The 20,193-nt window shown below is 39.5% G+C and overlaps 2 protein-coding genes across 2 annotated transcripts; both read right to left on the bottom strand.

The window, feature by feature from the left end:
- Positions 1-118: 118 nt before the first annotated feature.
- slc18a3a (solute carrier family 18 member 3a) lies at positions 119-2,694 on the bottom strand. Its single transcript, XM_079362965.1, has one exon. It carries the CDS (start codon positions 2,240-2,242, stop codon positions 683-685), a length of 1,560 nt encoding a protein of 519 aa, XP_079219091.1. The 5' UTR covers positions 2,243-2,694; the 3' UTR covers positions 119-682.
- Positions 2,695-13,358: 10,664 nt separating this feature from the next.
- On the bottom strand, positions 13,359-19,158 carry rgra (retinal G protein coupled receptor a). The gene is made up of 7 exons (XM_079362744.1): positions 18,634-19,158; positions 18,160-18,316; positions 17,525-17,646; positions 16,786-16,939; positions 16,562-16,679; positions 14,435-14,548; positions 13,359-13,523 (listed from the first exon to the last, which is right to left on the bottom strand). The coding sequence occupies exons 1-7, from the start codon at positions 18,710-18,712 to the stop codon at positions 13,380-13,382; spliced, it is 888 nt and encodes a 295-aa protein (XP_079218870.1). The 5' UTR covers positions 18,713-19,158; the 3' UTR covers positions 13,359-13,379.
- Positions 19,159-20,193: the final 1,035 nt, after the last annotated feature.

Below are 20,193 nucleotides of genomic sequence, written 5' to 3'. Positions count from 1 at the left end.
TTTGATGTTATTTTTTGTCCGTGTATTTCTTTACCTGTATAAACATGAACAATTGTTATACTGCACTATAATGTGCGTATTGCAATATTTTAATCATCAAATAAAGGATTTCCATGAACGGCATCATTCACATAATCATTTAATTATGTACATGAATATACATCTATGTACAGTCTTAGATTATTATATGAGGCTATGCATTCCAGAAATACATGATTCAAAATAAACAGACAAGATGCAGATTTCCCTTCATGTCGATCTGTCATTCCTCTCTTAAACACACACTCAGTATTGCATATTGAGTTCAGCAGCACAACTCTGGCAAAAAGAACACATACTACATTGAACGACGCAAATACAGTACAGGTCTTGTTTTGTTAAAATACATTTACACATGATCCCTGAATACGATATGAGTCCGTTTTTTGATACAATGCTAATACCGTTAATGACTTGACATTTACCTCAACAAAACTTCAATCACAGTAATCTCACTTTAAGATGAACAAGCGCGCCTTTCTTCTGCGAAAGCTAGAATTGACAATACCCGCAGGGATTGTCACCAGAAGCAGTGGATATTTTAGCCTGTTACACTATCTTAACCGTGTTAAGCAACTGATTGAATCTGACAGAATGCACACAACTCTACAGTGGCACTTGAATAGTTTAACACTCAGTAATTTTACGCATACTCTCCTCCCGAGGATTCCTCCTCTGAACACGACCTCTGTGCAAACTTTTGAATACCATTCTCGTCGATTGTTGTACACAAACCCTTCCTCTTTTTCTCTCGTTGCTCCATTTTAATTGTGTCATACAGACCTGTCGGGCCATCCTCCAGGAGCATATCACGTTCGGAGAATGAAGGTTTCATTTGTGACACGTTTTTCAGCAGCAGGAGCGCCGGTGCGTAAAGTACATTGGCGAGGCCCATGCCTAAGTTTAGCTGCACAAAGCCCAGGTTGTGCACTATCTGTCCAGCAGCCACGGGCCCCAGGGCATAGGCCACACAGTATGAGATGTCCGCAATGGCGTATACGCTGCCATACACGGACACGTGGCGCACATCCACCAGGAAGCCCAGTGTGGGAAGAAGCGCAGTGTCCACGAAGGCGATTCCAAAACAGATTCCGCACAGCGGGATCATGAGCTGTCCAAAGTTTTTACAGGCTGGCACTGTGCAGGAGCTCGCGCCGATGAACACCATACCTATAGCCCCGTAAAACCACTGCAAGTGAGGATACTTGGCTGCTAATTTGACAGTCAGATACACACCTAAGACATGAGGGAAGAAGGCAGGGAACCATGTCATGCCGATCTCCCACTGGCTGGCATGCATGGTGTCCTCCATCCAATTGGCTATAGTTGGCTCGAGGAAGGCGAGAGGAATGTTACAGATGATGAGAGCACCAGCCACTACGGCTATATAAGGATCAATCATAAGTTTATACATCGGGGTGCCCACTGGCATGTTTTCTCTCTCTTTGTTAGAGAATGGTTTCAGCACAGCCAGAACGCACACACCATCGATAAGACAGACACAGGCCAGGATCAGGAAAGGGACGCGCTTCCCCGCAAACTGGTAGAGGATACCTCCAAAGGGGGGCGCCACGAGACTTCCAAAAGAGATGAATGCCAAGGCAATACCCAGTGCTTTGCTCCTCTCTGTTTCCTCCGTGTACCTGGCTGCGATGAGAGCGATCCCCGCGGTGTCCGCAAAAGCTGAGCCGAGGCCCTGCAAGCTGCGCGCCAAGAAGAGAGTTGCGTAGTTTTCAGCGAAGGTAAAAACAAGAGTCGAGAGAAACATAACATTGAGGCCAATAAAAAGCGGGATATCATAACCAACTCTGTCTATAAACGGGCCACTGAGTGGGTTCACCATGAGCTGCAGGATGGCCTTGGAGGCAAAAAGAACACCTATCTGAAGGTCGAAGTTTCCCTTGGCAGCTTTGTGGAAGGTGCCGTTGGTGTAGTTGGTGTGCGGGGCAGCAGCTTGGGCCTGATCCGCTGCTTTCTGTAGCCCTTCAAGGTAATCGGGTATAATTGGCACAATCACCATGTAAAGCATGTTGTCTAACAAAAGTGCAACACACACTATTACCAGAATCATCCGTTTCTGTCGCTCTGGGTCTTGGATGATATCACCAAGTTGTTTAGTTCTTTCGCCCATCTGGGACAGTTTTAAAGCGGCAGATTGTGCCAAATTAGTGGCTTGTCCCTCTGTGGTCCCCTCCGGCTCCATTATTTCTCACCTTCTGGCTCGAGTCGTGTCTTTTGGAAAATAAATCGCCTTCCCTCGTTTTGAGTTGTTTAGAGAATTACGCACGCGTGGCACATCTGTTCTGTCTTTTATTGTGGTTTCTTATCCGACACCGGGAGCCCTTCTAATGAGCTAGATAACTTTCTTCTGCTTTACCTCGTCTCTGTCCCTTGTGCTATCCGTCATCGCACGCGGTTTTCCACTTCCGTGAATTGGAGTCGTTTTATCCCCGCCGTCCCAAGTCGCTTCATTGTCTCATATCCCGTCATTCAGGTGACGCGCTAGTCCCGGACAGCACTCTCAGGTTGTGGGGGTTCACGTCGAGCTCACAGTGCGGAGGACTCGCCGGTTTAGGTCGGTCTGCTGCGCCCCTTCTACTCCCAGACGCGCACAGCTGTCTCCTGTCACCTGTAACGCACTCAGCTAAGTCATTATTTCACATCAGCCGGATTGCTTTTTGTCAGCCGTGGAAGGAATACACACTGCAGTTTGTTGACTCCCATAGGTGTCCCCCCTCCCATCTTCTCAGTTGGCTGTGACGCACGGTCCTTCTGCTCTCCAGAAGATGCTTTATGCTAATTAAATACAGAATCCCGAGTGCGCACTGCTGCCCAGTCAGTTGCTTCAAAACAGAGCCAAGATGCGTGCCTCATTTTTTGTTGAAGTTAAACTACTTTAATTTATTGTATCTGCGATGAAATTACGTTTTTATGCATCGAAGCATCTTCTGCAATTACTACATATATTTCGCTTCTGACTCAACCCTGCACGAGGTTAAACAAGTCCTGGAGTTATTGATCTTGAACAATTCTGTAAATAAAACAGTTTTCCTGCCTACTTGAAAAGAAAAAAAAAACTCGTTTCAGCACCACACTTCAGCGGACAGCTCCATAGAAAACGCCACTAAAGGTTGAATTGATCAAACTGAAATGTAATCTTTTGAAACTTCCAACGTTTTCCATTCCTTTAATTGTGATCGTGGTGCATTTTATGTTGACACTGGGGAAGCCGAGGTGCTTAGACTCAAACCCCATACAGCCACAGTACTCGAGTCTGAAGGAGAGTGATTTCTGCACTCACTTCTTCTCAAATGAAAAGTCACAACTACACGATCCTGTTTTAACAGATGGGGGGCAGGATTTCTCAAATTATCTCACTTTTAATGCCAGTCTCTGTCTTACTTTTCTTAATTCTTGCCTGTCATTTATACATTTTTTCTTCTTAAATCGTAAAATAATTATTAAAATACTAGACTTCCCCCATGGATAATGACGTTGTAATAAAACCTTGAGATATTCTCGTGCAATATTTTAAGAAAACTTTTAAACGGACCTGGTCCATTTAAACTGTGAGTTTAAATGAAGCTAAACGCTGCCATCTATCGGAAAGTTCAAGCAGTTGTCGCCAACATGTACTCACATAGGCAATCCATGAACTGACTAAATAATTGAATTTAACCATCGCAGTAAGATTTTAGTGAATCACTTATATTGGAGTTATTGAGACGTTGTTTAAGTATATTGAGTAATGTGAACAGTTGATTACATTTAAAAAATAAGAAAGTGGGACTCAGAAAAATGACACTGATTCATCTTTTGAGATTCAATTTCTCTTTTCCAGTCCTTCAGAATAAATACAAATTGCATAATGACGCACAATATATCTGGCTTTTAAACTCTCTGCAGTCACAACATTAGATGACAAATGAAAAAAAAATCAACAATGACATCTGGTGGAGAAATCCATTGTTTAATATGGTGGCTCTGAAGGGCAAAGGAAGGAAGTTCTTTAAAAAAATGTAAAAACATTTGAGAGAGATTTACATTTTGAAAAATATTTTTACATTTAATAAAACAAAATTGTAAAACCAAAACACTTTAACATTTTATATAAGATTTTATATTTTTATATTTTATAAAAGAAATTTGAATTTTATAAAACAAATTTACAGGATGTGAAACACTTTTACAAGCACTTAGACACATTTACAAGTGACAGAACACTTTTACTCGTCCCCAAACAACATAATTCTGAAGGAAAGGGATTCATTTTGGGGTAATTTTGTATATTATGGTGGAGGAAAGACTTGGCTGACTGAGTTCATAATGACAGAAAGATGTTTTTCCCATTTTGTGAAACTAATTTAGCTTTTCGTGTTGACGAACTTTTGAAGTATCCAGCATCTCGGAGGTCTGCATTCAGAACTGAGACTGATAGACATGAATAATCTTGTGTGTTTACATATATGATTAACTTAAAAAGTAATGAATTCATTTATTAAAAATAAATTGTCCGCCTAGTCTTTCCACTTTAACAAACAAAATGACCCCTCACTCTCACCACTGCCTTTGGTACGTTTGTGTGTGTGTGTGTGTGTGTGTGTGTGTGTGTGTGTGTGTGTGTGTGTGTGTGTGTGTGTGTGTGTGTGTGTGTGTGTGTGTGTGTGTGTGTGTGTGTGTGTGTGTGTGTGTGTGTGTGTTGATGTTTTGGGCTTCACTCATGTCGCTTGAAGTTACAGTGAAAATCGATTTGCCTGCCTATTTCCCCTTTGGGTACATGTTCTTGCTCAGCCACTAGGTGTCCTCATGTCCCTTCACATAGAATAATGGATGACGCACAACTGCTCAGATTCTCTTCTTCACCTTTTTATACTTGTCATATTATGCCATAATTTAGACAATTAGAGCACTCACACTCATTTTGCATTTGAAGGGCTTTGTTCATTAGCTCAAATCATATACCTGGAGATCCAGGCAGTTATCGGGGGTACAGTCTAGCTGAGGAGAGGCTTCTGAAGCCATTTCAACTACAAGAGCCTTACTAAAAGAAAGAAGTTCTCAACAGCAAGTTACTTGTATGCAAAACATGTGGTTCCCATCCTACGTCCAGTTAGGCACCCAATTAGCACGGTTTACTCCTTACAGAAATAGCCACAAGTGGAGAGTAAAGGTTAAAAGGTTCGTCTTTGATTTTGTTGTTTTTATTCGACTGTAAGGTGACCTTGAGTGTCATGAAAGGCACCCATAAATAAAATGTGTTACTTATTATTTATTATAAGCTCCAGTAATTGACACGCAATGTGGAACAGAGAGAGGAATTACAAAAACACAACCACAGAAGTTTAGTCTTACAATCACAGAAAATTTATAATTATCACTTAAAACTGATCACCACAATGCGGTAAACGTATATGGACATAAACCTCAACATATATCTGTATCCAATATAAATTCTCGTTGAATGTGAGATCATGAAAACAATATAATCAAGATTAAATTACCACTGTGCTACATGCTGTGTTGCACTTGTTTTGTCTATAGGTTTTTTCATGTGTAATTGTACAGCACATTACCACTTCCTCAAAGACATAGTTTGTTTACTTTAGATTCATTTGTATTCATTTATATAAACAATATATTTATATATTTAAAGTTTTCAAATAGATTTTTAAAAAGTTTGGGAGATAACGAAATCTTTTGGCGTAAGAGCAACGTCAAACTGCCTGCTACACAGGTAAAGATGGATTTAAGCCACCATGGTGGTGGTTCTGCGTTTAGTGCAATAACTTAAGCTTCACAATACCAAAGTCAAGGTTCACTTCATCCAGCCTGTTGTTCCCTCCCAGTCTGGAGCTTTGTTGACATAGACTGGTTAAATCCAGCCTATAAATGTTAGGAATCTAACCAAAAAAGGAGCTCAACATTTTTCAGTTTTATTTTTAGAGGAAGTGTTACGTCATAGTTAGAGAACAGCTTTGATAATCACATTTATTTCCCTCAGTGAACATACTGTGACTGGAACGCTTAAGCAGAGTCATGGAGGCTGGAAGTTGTTGGCTTCTGGTTTACTCAAGAGACTTCTATGCTCTCTCTCTCTCTCTCTCGACCTCTCTCTTTCTTATTTCAATTCAATTTGGATCAGCTTTATTGGCATGACAGAGCATCAATTTCTCTTGCCAAAGCAGTACAGAAAAGTATGAACATGAACAAATGATTAGTCAAATAATTACTATATCTAAATATCAATAATAATAAGAAATAAAATTCAAGATATTGTGAAAAAGCTGTAGCTTTCTGTTGAACTTACTGCAGGTGATCGGTAAGAACTATACGTCTTTAATTACACTTTGTTTGTTACCAGTCACATTAATGTTGTTCTCTGATGAATCAGTGGTTCGATATAAAGTATATACAAAACAGACCTGTTAAACAAGCACATTTGTAATAAAAACATATAAAAAAAACCCTGAAAGACAGCCTTTGAAAGAGTTATTCATACGATGATGTCCTCTATGGTACAAAAACCTCCCCCCAAAAAAAACAGACGGCTGGACAGGGCATAACTTCAGCAGCTGGAGGGTGTCAGCGGTAAAATGGGGGTAGTTCTGGGGTCCAGGTCAGCTGTTGCTTTTGAAGCTTGAGAAGGAAGTCTTCATCCATTATTGGAACCACATGTCCTTCTATGGTGTCTATATGACTTAAAGAAAATGGCTAGGTGGGTACCTTACAAAGGAGATCTGGTAATCTAGCTAGGCTTCCAAGACTTGGAGTTGTGGAGTTTTTTTTAAGGTGAAAGTGGGCTGGGAGCTGAAGGAAATGATTCATCTATCTCATAGTATCTCAGACTGAAATCTGGAAAGGATCCAATGTGTAGATTGACCGAACATGCTAAAATAGCACAATGCTGCCTGTCGCTGTAGAAAGACCGAGAGCAGAGCAGAGATATGTTTACACAGTAAATTCCTTGATTATCAGACAATCAACGTTCTAATTGTTTGCATTCCAGCTTTTGTCTACAGTGGTGGGAGAAGTGTTGAAACCTTTTCATGAACATGCAACAAAAACTCAGCAGCCTGACACCTACATACAGATAAGAGTGAGCAATGAAAGTAAACAAAGAGTCAAGTCAAGGCAAACAATGTCGGTTTCAAAGTCTGTTTACCAAATTTAGATTGAAAGATTGAAAAGAAAGAAGGATACAAAGGAGGAAGGAAGGAGAGGGAAAAGACAGAATGAATGTAAACAGGGAAAAGGAAAAGGAATCAAGAGTTACTAGATGTGAAAACCTACAAATTACAGGCTTTGAAATCAGCTGATAACATGCAGTAAGGAGAGAAGGAAGGAACAGGAAAAGGAAAGGGATAGTTTACTAATTTTTAGAGTGGTGAAAAACAAGCCGTATGGTTAAAGTTGTGGAGGACTTGTTGGAGAAATTAAACAGTCAAACAAAGTTGCCTATTTATATATAATTAGACTTAGATGGAAATGGGAAGTAATTTAGAAATACAGTATATCCCTTTAAAGAGTATAGAAGTTGATTGATTGGATAATCCGCGTAGCTGAATGGATTAAAAGCATCATCCCCATGTGTGAAATCCATTCATTTAATCAAAGCTGAGTGCAGCTGCAACCAATACTGACTGGAGAGGTTTGTAATTGACAAGTGCAAAATTGCTTACCATGTTCCTATGTGAACACAGATATGTCCACTTTAAGAAAAACAAGAAAACTGCAGTTCCAATCAAAGTAGTCATGCATGTGTGTGTAGGGGAGTGTGAGTGTAAATTAGGGTGTGACTGAACGGTCAAGTGTTAACAATATCCTCCAGTGTATACTGGTCAAAGTGAACGGTTAAATGAATTAAAACAGCCGTTTCTAAAGAGCAGTGACGCACGGATCCACTTTAATCCAGATTACGCTGAAATACTAATCCTGTAAAAATAGTTTATTCAAAGCAAATATGTTTTTGATATTAAATGTATTAAGGAGGTAGTTTATTGTCGTTCCAAGATTGTATGTATACATACAATATTGTAAAATGTGTTTCATCATATTGTGTCCAGATTTGATTCTTTAGATGCATTGAATTGAGTGGATGAGCATCTGTGCTCAGCAATACCATTGATTGTCCTGGGGCTGCTGAACAGGAGCTTGCATGTGTTTTTGTGTGTGATTTTGTGCGTGTAGTCTTATAGGGTCGGTGTTACGTAACCAGCTTCAGATCTAACATTCACAGATCACTGATGGAGGACATTGTGGTCAGTCATAAGCAACAGAGTAATATTTTACTTTGTTTTCGTGCTTGGCTGGGCATTAGGTCAATCTCAAATTTGTGGAATCCAAGTCTGATTCTGCTGAAGATTCAGAGGGGCTGGTGTAGATTGGTTGGAATTATGTAGTTCAGGTTTATAACAGACCCCTCACTGAATAACAGCAAGGGGGATTTAGAATAAGGCTGGTTGGTAAAAGGGGATTGACTGCTACATTTTTTCCTACATCTAGTTATTTGAGGCTTTAAAAAAGCAGAAAGACAATTGAATGTCTTCTGCTGGTGTTGTTTCAATATCTAAAAGAAAGAGAAAATGATCTTGCATGCCAAAGAGAAATATCAAGTTGTTAATGGCCCCAACAACTACCAATTCATTCAGTCATTCCTATTAGCCTCTCCTGATGTTTTTATTTCGCGGTACTTAGCATATATTAGCAGGTAGCATGCTAAATGTGGATGATAACCTTTGCACCTGCTGAACATTACCAACCTTTGATATGAATGATTGATTGATGTTATGTACACAAAATGCCCAACCCTCGTTGGTTATAAGTTTTAGTTCATTTTCTTTTCTGTTGAAGTACAGCTGTGATGTAATTGGTCTTGAAAATTGGGCCTTCCAAGGATTTAAGCCTTGTACTGAGACATATGAGTGTGTGCTTAATTAACGTTCACTCCTGCCATCATGCTATTTTTACTGTTAGCTTGTTAGCCTTTCTAACATGAGCACAACTTTGCAAGAGAAATTACATCTATTTAAAGAGCACCATATAAACAGTAACAGTCCAATCCTAGCTTCAAAACATATAACATAGCAGTAGGTTAATGTCAACATACAAATCAAGAACTCTAATTCAGCATAAAACAAAAGTGCCTGCCATGACTTTATATAATAGCCAACACTTAGTTTTTTAGATTTAAACTGTCATCCTACAGGTTTCATATTAATTAATAGCTGATTATAACCATCTACATGAGTAGCACCAGATGTGTATAAAAGCTTTCCAAAGCTCTTCCCTGTCCATGATGCACCTTAAATAAACTGTTATGATGGAAAGACAGGAGAGCTGGTTGGCTGGATATCTGGAACTGGAGAGGAAGCAGATATATGCCAGTCTTGCCAGAGCAAATACAACAATATTTTTGTTACAGGTATCCTTATCAATCCTTGTAATATTTTTTATTTTCTCTCCCACATTGCTCAGTGGAATGCAGATTCATATCATAACTTCACCTCTCCTTCTGGAACAGTCCTGACTCTGTTCGCCTCTCTCTTTCTCCTGCACTCGTGGTCATGTTGCTGAGTAATCCGCTCAAAAAGCCCATATGAAACTTCACTGGTTGACCAGACATAATCCTCAGTGAACTCTAAGTACCTGAATATGTTTGATTGTAAGAGAGGGCAAGCCGATGAAAAAAAAGAGCACACTGTGGTCTCCTGCCAGATATTTGGATTCAAACTATAACATAATCCAGTAGTTATGTGACGTAAAATCTCTGGTCTGTGTGGTTTAAATGATTAATCTGATGACATCATCTGTGACGGCAAATCCTTTTTGGGTACTAATAATCTATGAAGACAGAAAAGTCTTTTTTTCAAAACAACAAAGTAATACCACTGGAAAATGAACCAGCCATTCAAAATGATTGACAATTTGGTCAGTTTGTTTTATTTGTTGGTTATATAGTTTAATAGGTGAGCAATGGCCACCATTATGTTCAATTTCAATACTAATTTCAATAAACAGCACAGAAGCATACTGTATGGTGTAACTGCAATAGTGGTGGTTCAGAATAGTAAATATTTGAACTGTGTATTTACAATGTCAATCCTGCCAGACTAGTTAACTGCTGCCTCTAAGGATCCAAATGACAACTAATGTCAAGGTTTCAAGGTTTACTTTATTGTCAGTTCCAAAATATGTCAGACATACAGTGCAATCGAATCGCAAATGCATAAAGCTCTTATTAAAACTAAACGGGTTGTGTCTTTCCAGTATGTGTCAGTGATGCCACCATCAGGTTTATTTGTCCATTATGTTCATGGCTTTGTTGCATACTGAGGGATGGTTCCTGGAAGTGTCGCGTCTCTCATAGCTATTAAACAGAGTTTAAAAAGATGCATCTTATCTCAAATAAAGCAGTTTGATTTTGTTGCATAACATGCTCTCAAACTGCAAACATCCGTTTGTATTGGCTTAGGAAGTGACTCTTCAGGCCAGCTGACAGCTCCATATGTCCTTTAGTGTCTGGGGACTCTGATGTGCACGTCATGAAGAATTTCATTTATTCTATTGTAAATAATCTGCTCAGGACTGATGAATGACGCAACTCTTCCTTATTGAACATGAACACCATGGCATTTAAAAAAATAATCTACAGTGTTTTCCTACAGACTACTGAATTAGCTGTGATAAAAAGAGAAAGAGTCAAATGAGAACAAGAGCTGCGTTTACCCACCACATACAGTATGTGTCATTAACACATGCAATTATGCAACAACCAGCTCAGCTGGCAGGCGGCCGTCAATTAATCTGCTTAGAAACACCAACTGGGGGCTTCGACTGTATATTAACCTCTAGGCATGATTATCATCTGGCTGGTGTTGGAGAATGTCTCATTTACTTAAGTTGTAGTGACTCATATTAAGATCTGGAAAGATTCAGAGCTGCAAAAAAAAAAAAAAAACAAGTAACACAAAAACACAAGTAAAAGTTATACACTGAGCATTTACTGATGTAAATATAACAAATGATTTTATTCATCCAAAAGGGGACATTTGCTTTCCTCTCTGTTATTGAGAGACATGCTTCTCACACACAGGTTCAAATCACACATACACACACAGGACCTGTGGACATGCATTGATGGAGAGATTTCAGAGTGGGGCTGCTGCACACTTCTACAAAGGGAGCACAGCAGAGCTTGGCTCCCTCCCTATTGGGGACCCAGACCCCACAGTGGGAACCGATGATCTATAACCATCTGGTGTGCTGACTGCAGAAGCTTCGTCTATGATAATACATCACAATGAGAATGAGCTGAATATGCAAAGTAACTTGATTGATCAAACAAATGTCATGGAATGACATTCCTGTCATAAAATAGCATTAACAAAAGGGTTTTTCATCTGAGAGTTTAAGTATTGAATGTTTGTTTTTCTACTTGAAACGTCAGTGCCGATTAAAGTGTCTGCATCCCTGTGAATGATGATAGTTAACATGCAGGAGTTAACTGCTTTTTTTTACACAATGAGTGAATCAAAGACAAGTCGGAGAGACAACACAGATTGAGTTCTTTATTGATTATTTAAGATTGCGTTGAGTCGGCATGAAAAAAAAAATCACATACTGTCAGTTATGAACAGAAAATAAACAAATATATTACATTGAAAAGGCAAACAACATTATTATCAAGATTCCAGGGATTTTCAGCTGTGAATAAGTATAGAAATGGATATTACTATACAATAGACTGTGCGGGATAAATGTCATCAAGCCTGCAAACATCTGGAGTCAAGATGCTCACCTCTAAATGACCTCCAAAGATTGTAAGATCTTCACACTGATATTTTTTAAAATGTAAGAGTAAGGGTGTGAATAGGCTTGTTTGTGTTGTTGATAACACACATTTAAATGATGTGAAGGATATGCAACAGAGCAGTGAAACCTTGTTTACCTTTGAACCTTTATTCATATTATAAAGGAATCTATGATCTTTAAATGTCTCTTTCATCGACCAACACTGTGCCTGCAGCTCTGACCAGATTGTCGATATCTTTATTAAAATCCTTATAAACCGGTTATAAACGTAATGATCTACCACATTAAAGCACTTCTTAGATGGACTATTGGTTTTTGAAACCTACTATCAGAAAATATTGATTATATGATAACCACTATGTTATTGTGTATTGTCTATCGTTGTGGTTAGACAACAGAAATGTCAAACAATGCGCGTTTTTAGGGAAACTAAGTTACATGTATGAAAAAAGTATTACATAATGATGTGAGAAAGTTGTTTTCTAACTGTAATGTTGTATGTAATTGCAAAACCAGATCCATACAATGATATTGTAAATGCTGTTATGTAGATATAATTATGTGGATGTCGTGTCAATGTAAACAGACCTTTGTCTTTGTTTTTTATGCAAAAGAGAGCGAGAAGCATGTTCAGTTAATCTACACCCAGCGACTAATCTCATACTTGTCGTGGGGGCTGTGTATCGATGAATGGTGCTCTTGTTCGAGGATTAGTGCAGTTCTAACTCTGGACACAGAGCTCACATACGACCTTAGGGAGCACGACGAGACATCACTGCATGCAAACACTTTAACATGTTGTTGACAGGCACTTGACAAGGAGGGAAGCCTTTCCGTCTGTCAGACCCAGGGAGAAATTGCTGACCTGAATTCTCTGTTAAAAACTTTTTCGCTGTTTGGTTTTTTTTTTTGGTTTATATGTTTTGATTTGGTCCCCTTGACAAAGCTAAGATTGCTGCCTTTTGTGGACAAGTGACAATGATGTTTTGACTAAGAAAAAGCAATGCTGCACAGCCGATGGATCAAATGCTAATATTTGCTTTGTTTTAAAGTTCCTAACAGTACTTTTTATACAGGGATTTTTATATTCTAAGAAAACCTGGAGTATAAATACCACACTTGTGTTCTTGACGTCTGTTTACAGTTAACATTTCTAATGAAATGCAAAATGAAAGCCACTCCTACCTAATGAAATTACTTCTATTTGTTTAAACTTCGTCCCAAGAATACAAAACAATTCATGTGTTTGTTAGAGAAATAGCCGAGTCCAATTAAATCACTCTGTGGTAAAAATGAGCTCCAGTAGCTCTGAGATTCTTCCAAAAGGAACGGTTTGTATTGTTTGTTTCTTTTGCCAAATACAATTTTAGAAATTAAGGACTATGAATATAGGACAGATGTTTACAAGGGGAAATGGCAACCATCGTTCAAAGCACACCACATGCACATACACTCACAGACAGCAAACATCTAAGTACCTGTGAGAAACCACCAGGACAGAATGTGTGTGTAGTTAGTACATGCTTAGTTTATTTGGACTTGTTCTCAATTTGAGGCACATCAATCTTTTCCCCAGTGAGTAACTGCCAGATGCCTCCTCTGTAGTTCTCATTTCCCAAAGCGTACAGGAAAACGTTGAAGGTGGGAGAGGTCTTAGCCAGGATGGGAGCCATCTGCAGGCACAGGTGCAACAAGGAAGTCAGTGCAGGGTTACAGATTCTCATTAGGCTGTACTAAGATACCATTATCATACTGGTTAATTAAGGCTACAATGTGTTGAATTTCACTTTTATTTGGGGTGGGGGGGCAGCAGGATGAAGAAGTGTCTTTTTTTAGCAGCTCTTTTACTTTTATTAATCTTCTTTCACTCTACAACAACATCACTTCCTCTTCTAATGTCACTGAACCAACCAATCAGAGGCTGTAATTAATATTAATATTAGCCAACCGGGTGGAGTCATCAATTATTGTTAAAGTTTGGAAGATGTTTAAAATAAATATATTATAATGTAAATAATACCTTTTTATGAAGTCTAAAATATGTCCAAAGCTCACAAACTCTGCAAACATGCGCTGAGTTTTATTCAATATCTGAACTTTATCTCTAACGTTTAAGATTACTTCCAAGTTAAGATATTATGAGGATTTTTTTTTGTGAAAATATACAAAATCTCGATTGACACTGGAGCTTTAATGTGTTTCTAAATAGTAGCATGAATAGCTTTTAGCTTTTCAGTCTTAATATTCTACAAAAGTAGACAATAACATTTACAATATTCTATTGCATAAGTTTATATTTCCAACATGTGATTATGACAAGTTTAAATGACTATGGCTTTGGCTCAGTGGTAGTCAGTTGACAACTGGAAGGTCAGGGGTTAGATCCCCAGCTCCTGCAGCTACATGTCTGGTGTGTCCTTGGGCAAGACACTTCACCCCAAGTTGCTCCCACCGCTTCGTGAAGTGAATGCTGTTGGACACCTTACATAGCAGCCTCTGCCATCAGTGTGTGAATGGGTACGTGTTACCTGTGGTGTAAGTGCTTTGAGTAGCTAGAAGACTAGAATACTCAGACAATGCTTACCATCCTGAGCTTAGGGGAAACCAAGTTGGCATTCTCTATGGCGGCGTAGAAAGCCAAGACACCATAGGGGCCCCAGCAGAGCAGCATAGTCTTCAGAGGGGCGTTGGCGTTGAACTACAGACGGTTGGGAAAGATAGAGAGAATAAAGAGAAACAGAGTGTGCAGGACAAGAGGATGAAACAAAACAGAAAGGAGTGAACAGTGGAGAGAGAGACAGAGAGGATCAGAACAAGAGTGATTAGTTCAGTTCAACCATAAAGAGGAAAGAAAAAAATGCCTTGTGTCATGAGGTTTTTTACTCTAGGCAAGTCACACGAATGGGATAATGACTGAGAGGAAAACAGCATCTGTGTTAAGATCTGTCAAGCTAACAAACAGAAAGAGCTTAAAATAAAGGAGCAGGTTGTTGGAAGCCAGGGGTCAAATAGGCTTCTTATTAGTCAGAGTTAAAACACAAAGAGGGAAGGCTAACCCTAAGAGAACAGCTTATCTTTCCACATCTGAGGTATTTTTAAAGTTGGAAGTATTAGATGGCTGCACATTCCTTGAAATTATCCAGAGTTTAGATGCACAGAGTAACATTTAAACAACTGAACATAAAGTTATCCTCCTGCATGCACATCTAAAGTAGCTTAAATTGTATTCCACTATAAAGGTATCATTAATTCTAAATCTGATTTTACTATATTAAAGCTATGCAATACTTTCACTGTGTGCGACTTGCAGATTCAAGGCTTCATACTGTAGAGGCTACAATTCCCATAAAAGTGTATAATTCTTTGCACATTTCCCACAAAATCAGCCTAAAATGTTTGACATCATTCTGAATCCTTGGGTAAATCCCTTTAAGTTTAAAATGTGTTTTGGACAAAGTTTTGCTGCACATCAGAGAGAGAGAGAGAGAGAGAGAGAGAGAAATGTTCTGCCCTGACATGCTACTTTCAAAGGCATTTGAAGATCACCATGCAGCAACTTCTGACACAACTTCAAACCTTTTCCTGCCTGCAAGACACGTCTGGACAATTCAATCCCCGCAGGTGTTAAAGCACACGTCATGTGTCTGCCATATTGGGCACACATTACATATTTGCATAATTAATCCCCGGCGGAGAGCTCTGTGTTTTTCCTCGGCATCCTTTGTGCTTGTAATGAAAGTGTCTCAGGCCAACTCAGATGACTGTGAGTAATGGGCTTATGCAACGGAGAATGAGACAGCCTGATTTGCCCCTGAGGAACACAACTATTGAACTCCATTCACTGATACAGTTTGTTTTCAAAGAGCAGCTACTGTCAGAAATCCAGACTAAAGACTCTGGCCTTCCTCCCATGGCAATGACCTATATATGTGACAAGCAGCACATTCAGAGTATGTTTTGTTTCTCTGAAAAGGGACCACGTGGATGAGTGACTCTAGGAAGAGATGAAATAGATTACAGTAGAGAAGGATCTGGGATTCATTGTAATGGATGACATAAAAGAAAGGCTTCATAATTTAAGAGATTTCACACTAGGTTCAAAGACTCAGTTCCAGCTGCCGGTGTCTTGGATTTTTGAGGAATTTCTAAATTCCTCTGAATCATGCATGTGATTAAATGGTAGATTAGAGCACTGAAGGAAAATGAAGTCTATCCTACAATTTAAAGGGGATATACAGGGGAAAATACACTTGTGTTTATTGCAATTCAAGAGACACACACACCATAATGAAGCGTTCTATGAGAGCCAGTTCATACAAGGTCACAAACCTCCTCTGGTGCTTGATTCATGTTAGATTTTGACAAAAGCACAGCACAGTGGTTTCATGAAGACCACAGGGGATTGTTTTCAATAGGTGGAAAAGGGGGATAGTATGTCCTTTTTAATTCTACAAATGTCCGCGTGAATATAGGTATTATTGGATACTTCTACTTCACTCCTATTTATTTGGAAAATTAAATGTTTAAGAGAAAAACAAAATTAGAAATTGAATACAAATAACACGTATACTTCTGCTTAAATATAAAGAAATTGAGGGTTGGATTCACGACCATTCAACACTACTACCATGTTTCTAATGATCCACATCTTCATGTAAATGGGTGAAGTATCCCTTTAAATATGTACAATGAGTGTTTTTTTTTTTCTTACCCTGGGGTTTCCAGTCTTCTTGAATTTCTGTGCGATGGACTGGTAGGAGGACATGACAACAAACACCTGGATGGCCATGTTGAAGATCGCCATGGGGATCAGGTAGGACACGTAGTTTCTGTGAATGCACAGGAAGTCTTAGTATAAACCAGGTATAGAGAATGCAAAGACAACTATATGTATCTTCACTGCATACTGAAGCATGTATTTGTAATCACGTGTACCTGTCTCCCTTGGTGTAGTCCAGGGTGCAGCAGGTCCTGAGGGGTTCGTAGTCATACTCTCCCCAGCCGATGAGGGGCATGGCGGACCAGAAGGCGGTGAAGAGCCAGATAAAGATGGACAGAGTGATGGCGCTGCTCCACTGCAGCTTTGTCCCTGAAGAGAGAAAAGTAACAACATTCCTCATTACTATTTCTAACACCTCTGACAAGGTGAGCGTGTGCTTGTGTTTTTAATCGGTCTGGTAATGGCTACAACTACTGCTGCTGTAGCCGCTTCTTTTGACCTGCTCATAGCAGAGTAGCTATACTGTATAATAACAGCAAGAAGTGATGGTGAGGTGTGAAGACATTTCCTCTTCCACATCTATCCTGTTAACAATGGCTACAAGGAGCAGTAAGGCTGGTTTTATAGCTTAATAAGAAAAGTGTGCCTGTAATTCATAAACCTCCCAGGTTGCAATTTCAACACCATTTCCTCATCTGATGACAATAACAGCTGTGTTAGATCTCAACAGTCTGTAACATAATAAATCAACAGGCCACTTGTTGATTAGCTGTCTGCTTCAGAATAGCAGAAGGTCTTGAGACCAGCTTGAGACCCGGAACAAACACTCGCTCAGTGTTTGTGTATCAAAGAAACTGTGCTCCGCAATGGAGGAAAGGAAAATGTGTTTGTTTGTAGTTGTGCGTTACCAACTGAACTATGCAGGTGCTGGTTCAGAAGGAGGTGTTAACTTACTGGTGCAGTACTGATGGTATCTGTCCCAGGCGATGGCGGCTATGAAGTGGATGCTGGCGAGAGCTGTGACGAAGCCCTGGAAACCGTGAGTCTGGCAACCATCAGAGCCATAAGGCCAGTATCTGAAGACACATACATACATGTAAATATACATTAATACACTCACATGAACAGAATGTTTTCAAACGTTCTCACAGCACGTGCTAAATATGATCCTCTCAAACATGGTGCAACTGAGGAAAAAGCAAACAATCAATATACTTATTCCAGCCAAAGGATCTTTATTTAAAGCATGCATAAAATTAATAGAATATATTCTATAATCACTTATGGTGTATATTTAAAGAATAAATAATAAAAATAAGAGTATAATCCCTGGAGCAGCATCTCTCATCTGCTGATTACAGGGCTGAAAATCCTCTGCACAAAGGCTGTCTTACTGTATTGACCGCTCCCCCCACTCTGAAGCCCTGATTGCTCTTTGATTACTTTTACGCTTAGCTCTCGGTCGATTGTTCGCCTCGAGGGCAAACAGTAACAGTTTTATCAACGATCTTATTCACCTATTGCATTTCATTTATGACCACTGTATACACTCCGACCTTATGAAAGGAGGTGGCCGTTACGTCACTCACCTCAGGAAGCTGGAGAAAGCGGCGATGGTGGCGTTCATGGAGATGCCACAGTCAGCTAACGCTAAACTGAAGACGAGGTAGTTGCTGGGAGTCCTCAGCTCTCTCACTTTGAGGAAGGCGACGATTGTCACCATATTTAGAAAGAAGCCGAGCAGACCTTCAATAGAGGAGGAATAAGCAGTTTAAATCGTGCCAGGAGGCAGTGTTTACGCGGGGATAGTGAGCAAAACAATGGGTATTGCGCCGCATGCAACACCATAACATGTCATAATAAAGATTTTAGTTTACAGTAGGCTATATGAGTGGAGGTTATTCTGGCATTTTACGTATAAAAAAACAGATTTTTCATCTCTGAACATTAAAGCCTGGTGTCAGTGACCGAGCGGCGCTCAGGTCCTGTCAGAGGTGGATGTTACAGTTGGTGCAGCCATCGCAATATCTGGTTGAATTCCAACACAAAACAAAACCACTTACCCTCAACCAGCAGACATGATCCCAGAGAGAAAACGTCAAAGTCGGAGAAGCCCTCCGGTAAAGGGTACGACGCAACCATCCTGAAGCCGATCTGACAAAAAACCTCAAAGTGCAGCTGTCACAGACTTCTCACGCCTCTGCTCGTTTACGATGTGCCTGAATGAACGTGAAGGGAGTCCGCTTTTAAAGGGCCATTTCACGTGAAAAGCATGCACTTCATTATGTAAAGCCCCCCTCTCTGTGTCGCCCCAATCCGTGCAGGAATGCCTTAATGAACAGAACCACACAAACCGCAGCTTTTAATGCGTATTTGCCCACCGCAACAGTAAAGCCCTCAATTAGTTACACAACAAGCCTTTGTGCGTCCGCGCCCCGGTGAGGATGCAGCCGCTGCTGATGTCAAACGACGAGACGACACGTTTGATTCGGCCGAGCAGCTCCGCGTCGCTTTGAGGACACACTACAGGTGTCAGCAGTGCTTCAACGACCAACCACTCACAAATATAGACTGCTCCCCAAACACGACTATACATTTCCAAATAAAAACAATAATAATAATTTTAATATGTATAGACTCTCATTTTGTTGTTTTTGTGCTAAATGTTCTTTATTAGAGTTTGATTGATGTCACATCCAGAGACTATAGATACAAATGTGCACACTGTGTCAATAAGTCTATACATGGGGTACACAGTATGATTCTATATGCAGGCAATCTAGCAAACCATTCATTATTTCTAGATAATCTGTCTTTGATCATGTAGTCATTTATTACAATTGAAATCCAATGTACCAAATGATATTCTTATCACTCTGCTCATTTACTGATTGAGCAACAAAGTGATTATCACACTACAGCGGATCCACTTTAGTGCCTCTCATCTGTATTTGTTTTGTGATAGGACACTTGTTAACCATTGTTTCTAAATTTGCACACATCAATTTGTTTTGTTGCCACTTTCGAGGAATTCAAACTTTGGACAAGACACCCTGACCTCTAGAGATTAAATCAACTGGTCATCTTCCTAAAATGAAAAAAAAAAAAAACAACAAAAATTGCTTTTAAGGGAGGCAGACAAAACTTAATGAAAGCAAAGTTCAGATTGGAGTTTCATGTGTGATAAGGGCACACATGGTGCATACAATAAAAGCCTGTGTTGCTGTTCCGCTTTAGCCGACTGCCATGTGTGTTAATAACATAAAATCCTGCCATCATGCTAAGCATACAATGGATTTTCCATGTTTCATGCAGTTGCAACATCAATTGCAGCTTTTAAGACCAAGGGGTTAGAGGGGACACAGGCCTGACATTGTGTGGCGGCAGTCGGTCTCAATCACATGATTATAAGATCAGAAAACTTGAGAAACATAGGTAAAAATATGTAAAGTCTGTTAATCATATAAAGGTCACAAAGGACAAGATTGAACATTTTAAGTGCCTAATTATAGAACACTTTACATTCTCGCAAAAAAAGCTTACTCGGATTTTATATTTAAGAATTTGTGTATAAAACTGAGAATGATATATGCGTCAGCATGGATAGACATCAATTTCATTTA

The sequence above is a fragment of the Symphodus melops genome, assembly GCF_947650265.1.
Source record: "Symphodus melops genome assembly, chromosome: 15".
Taxonomy (NCBI): domain Eukaryota; kingdom Metazoa; phylum Chordata; class Actinopteri; order Labriformes; family Labridae; genus Symphodus; species Symphodus melops.
This window is presented reverse-complemented; position numbering and strand designations above follow the sequence as displayed.

Coding starts and splice junctions, on each gene's coding strand:
- rgra (XM_079362744.1), bottom strand. CDS start 18,712: ATGGTTGCGTCGTACCCTTTACCGGAGGGCTTCTCCGACTTTGACGTT. Junction 16,680..16,785: donor GACTACACCAAGGGAGACAG/GTACACGTGATT, acceptor GTGCATTCACAG/AAACTACGTGTCCTACCTGA. Junction 14,549..16,561: donor AGAAGACTGGAAACCCCAGG/GTAAGAAAAAAA, acceptor AACCGTCTGTAG/TTCAACGCCAACGCCCCTCT.
- slc18a3a (XM_079362965.1), bottom strand. CDS start 2,242: ATGGAGCCGGAGGGGACCACAGAGGGACAAGCCACTAATTTGGCACAA.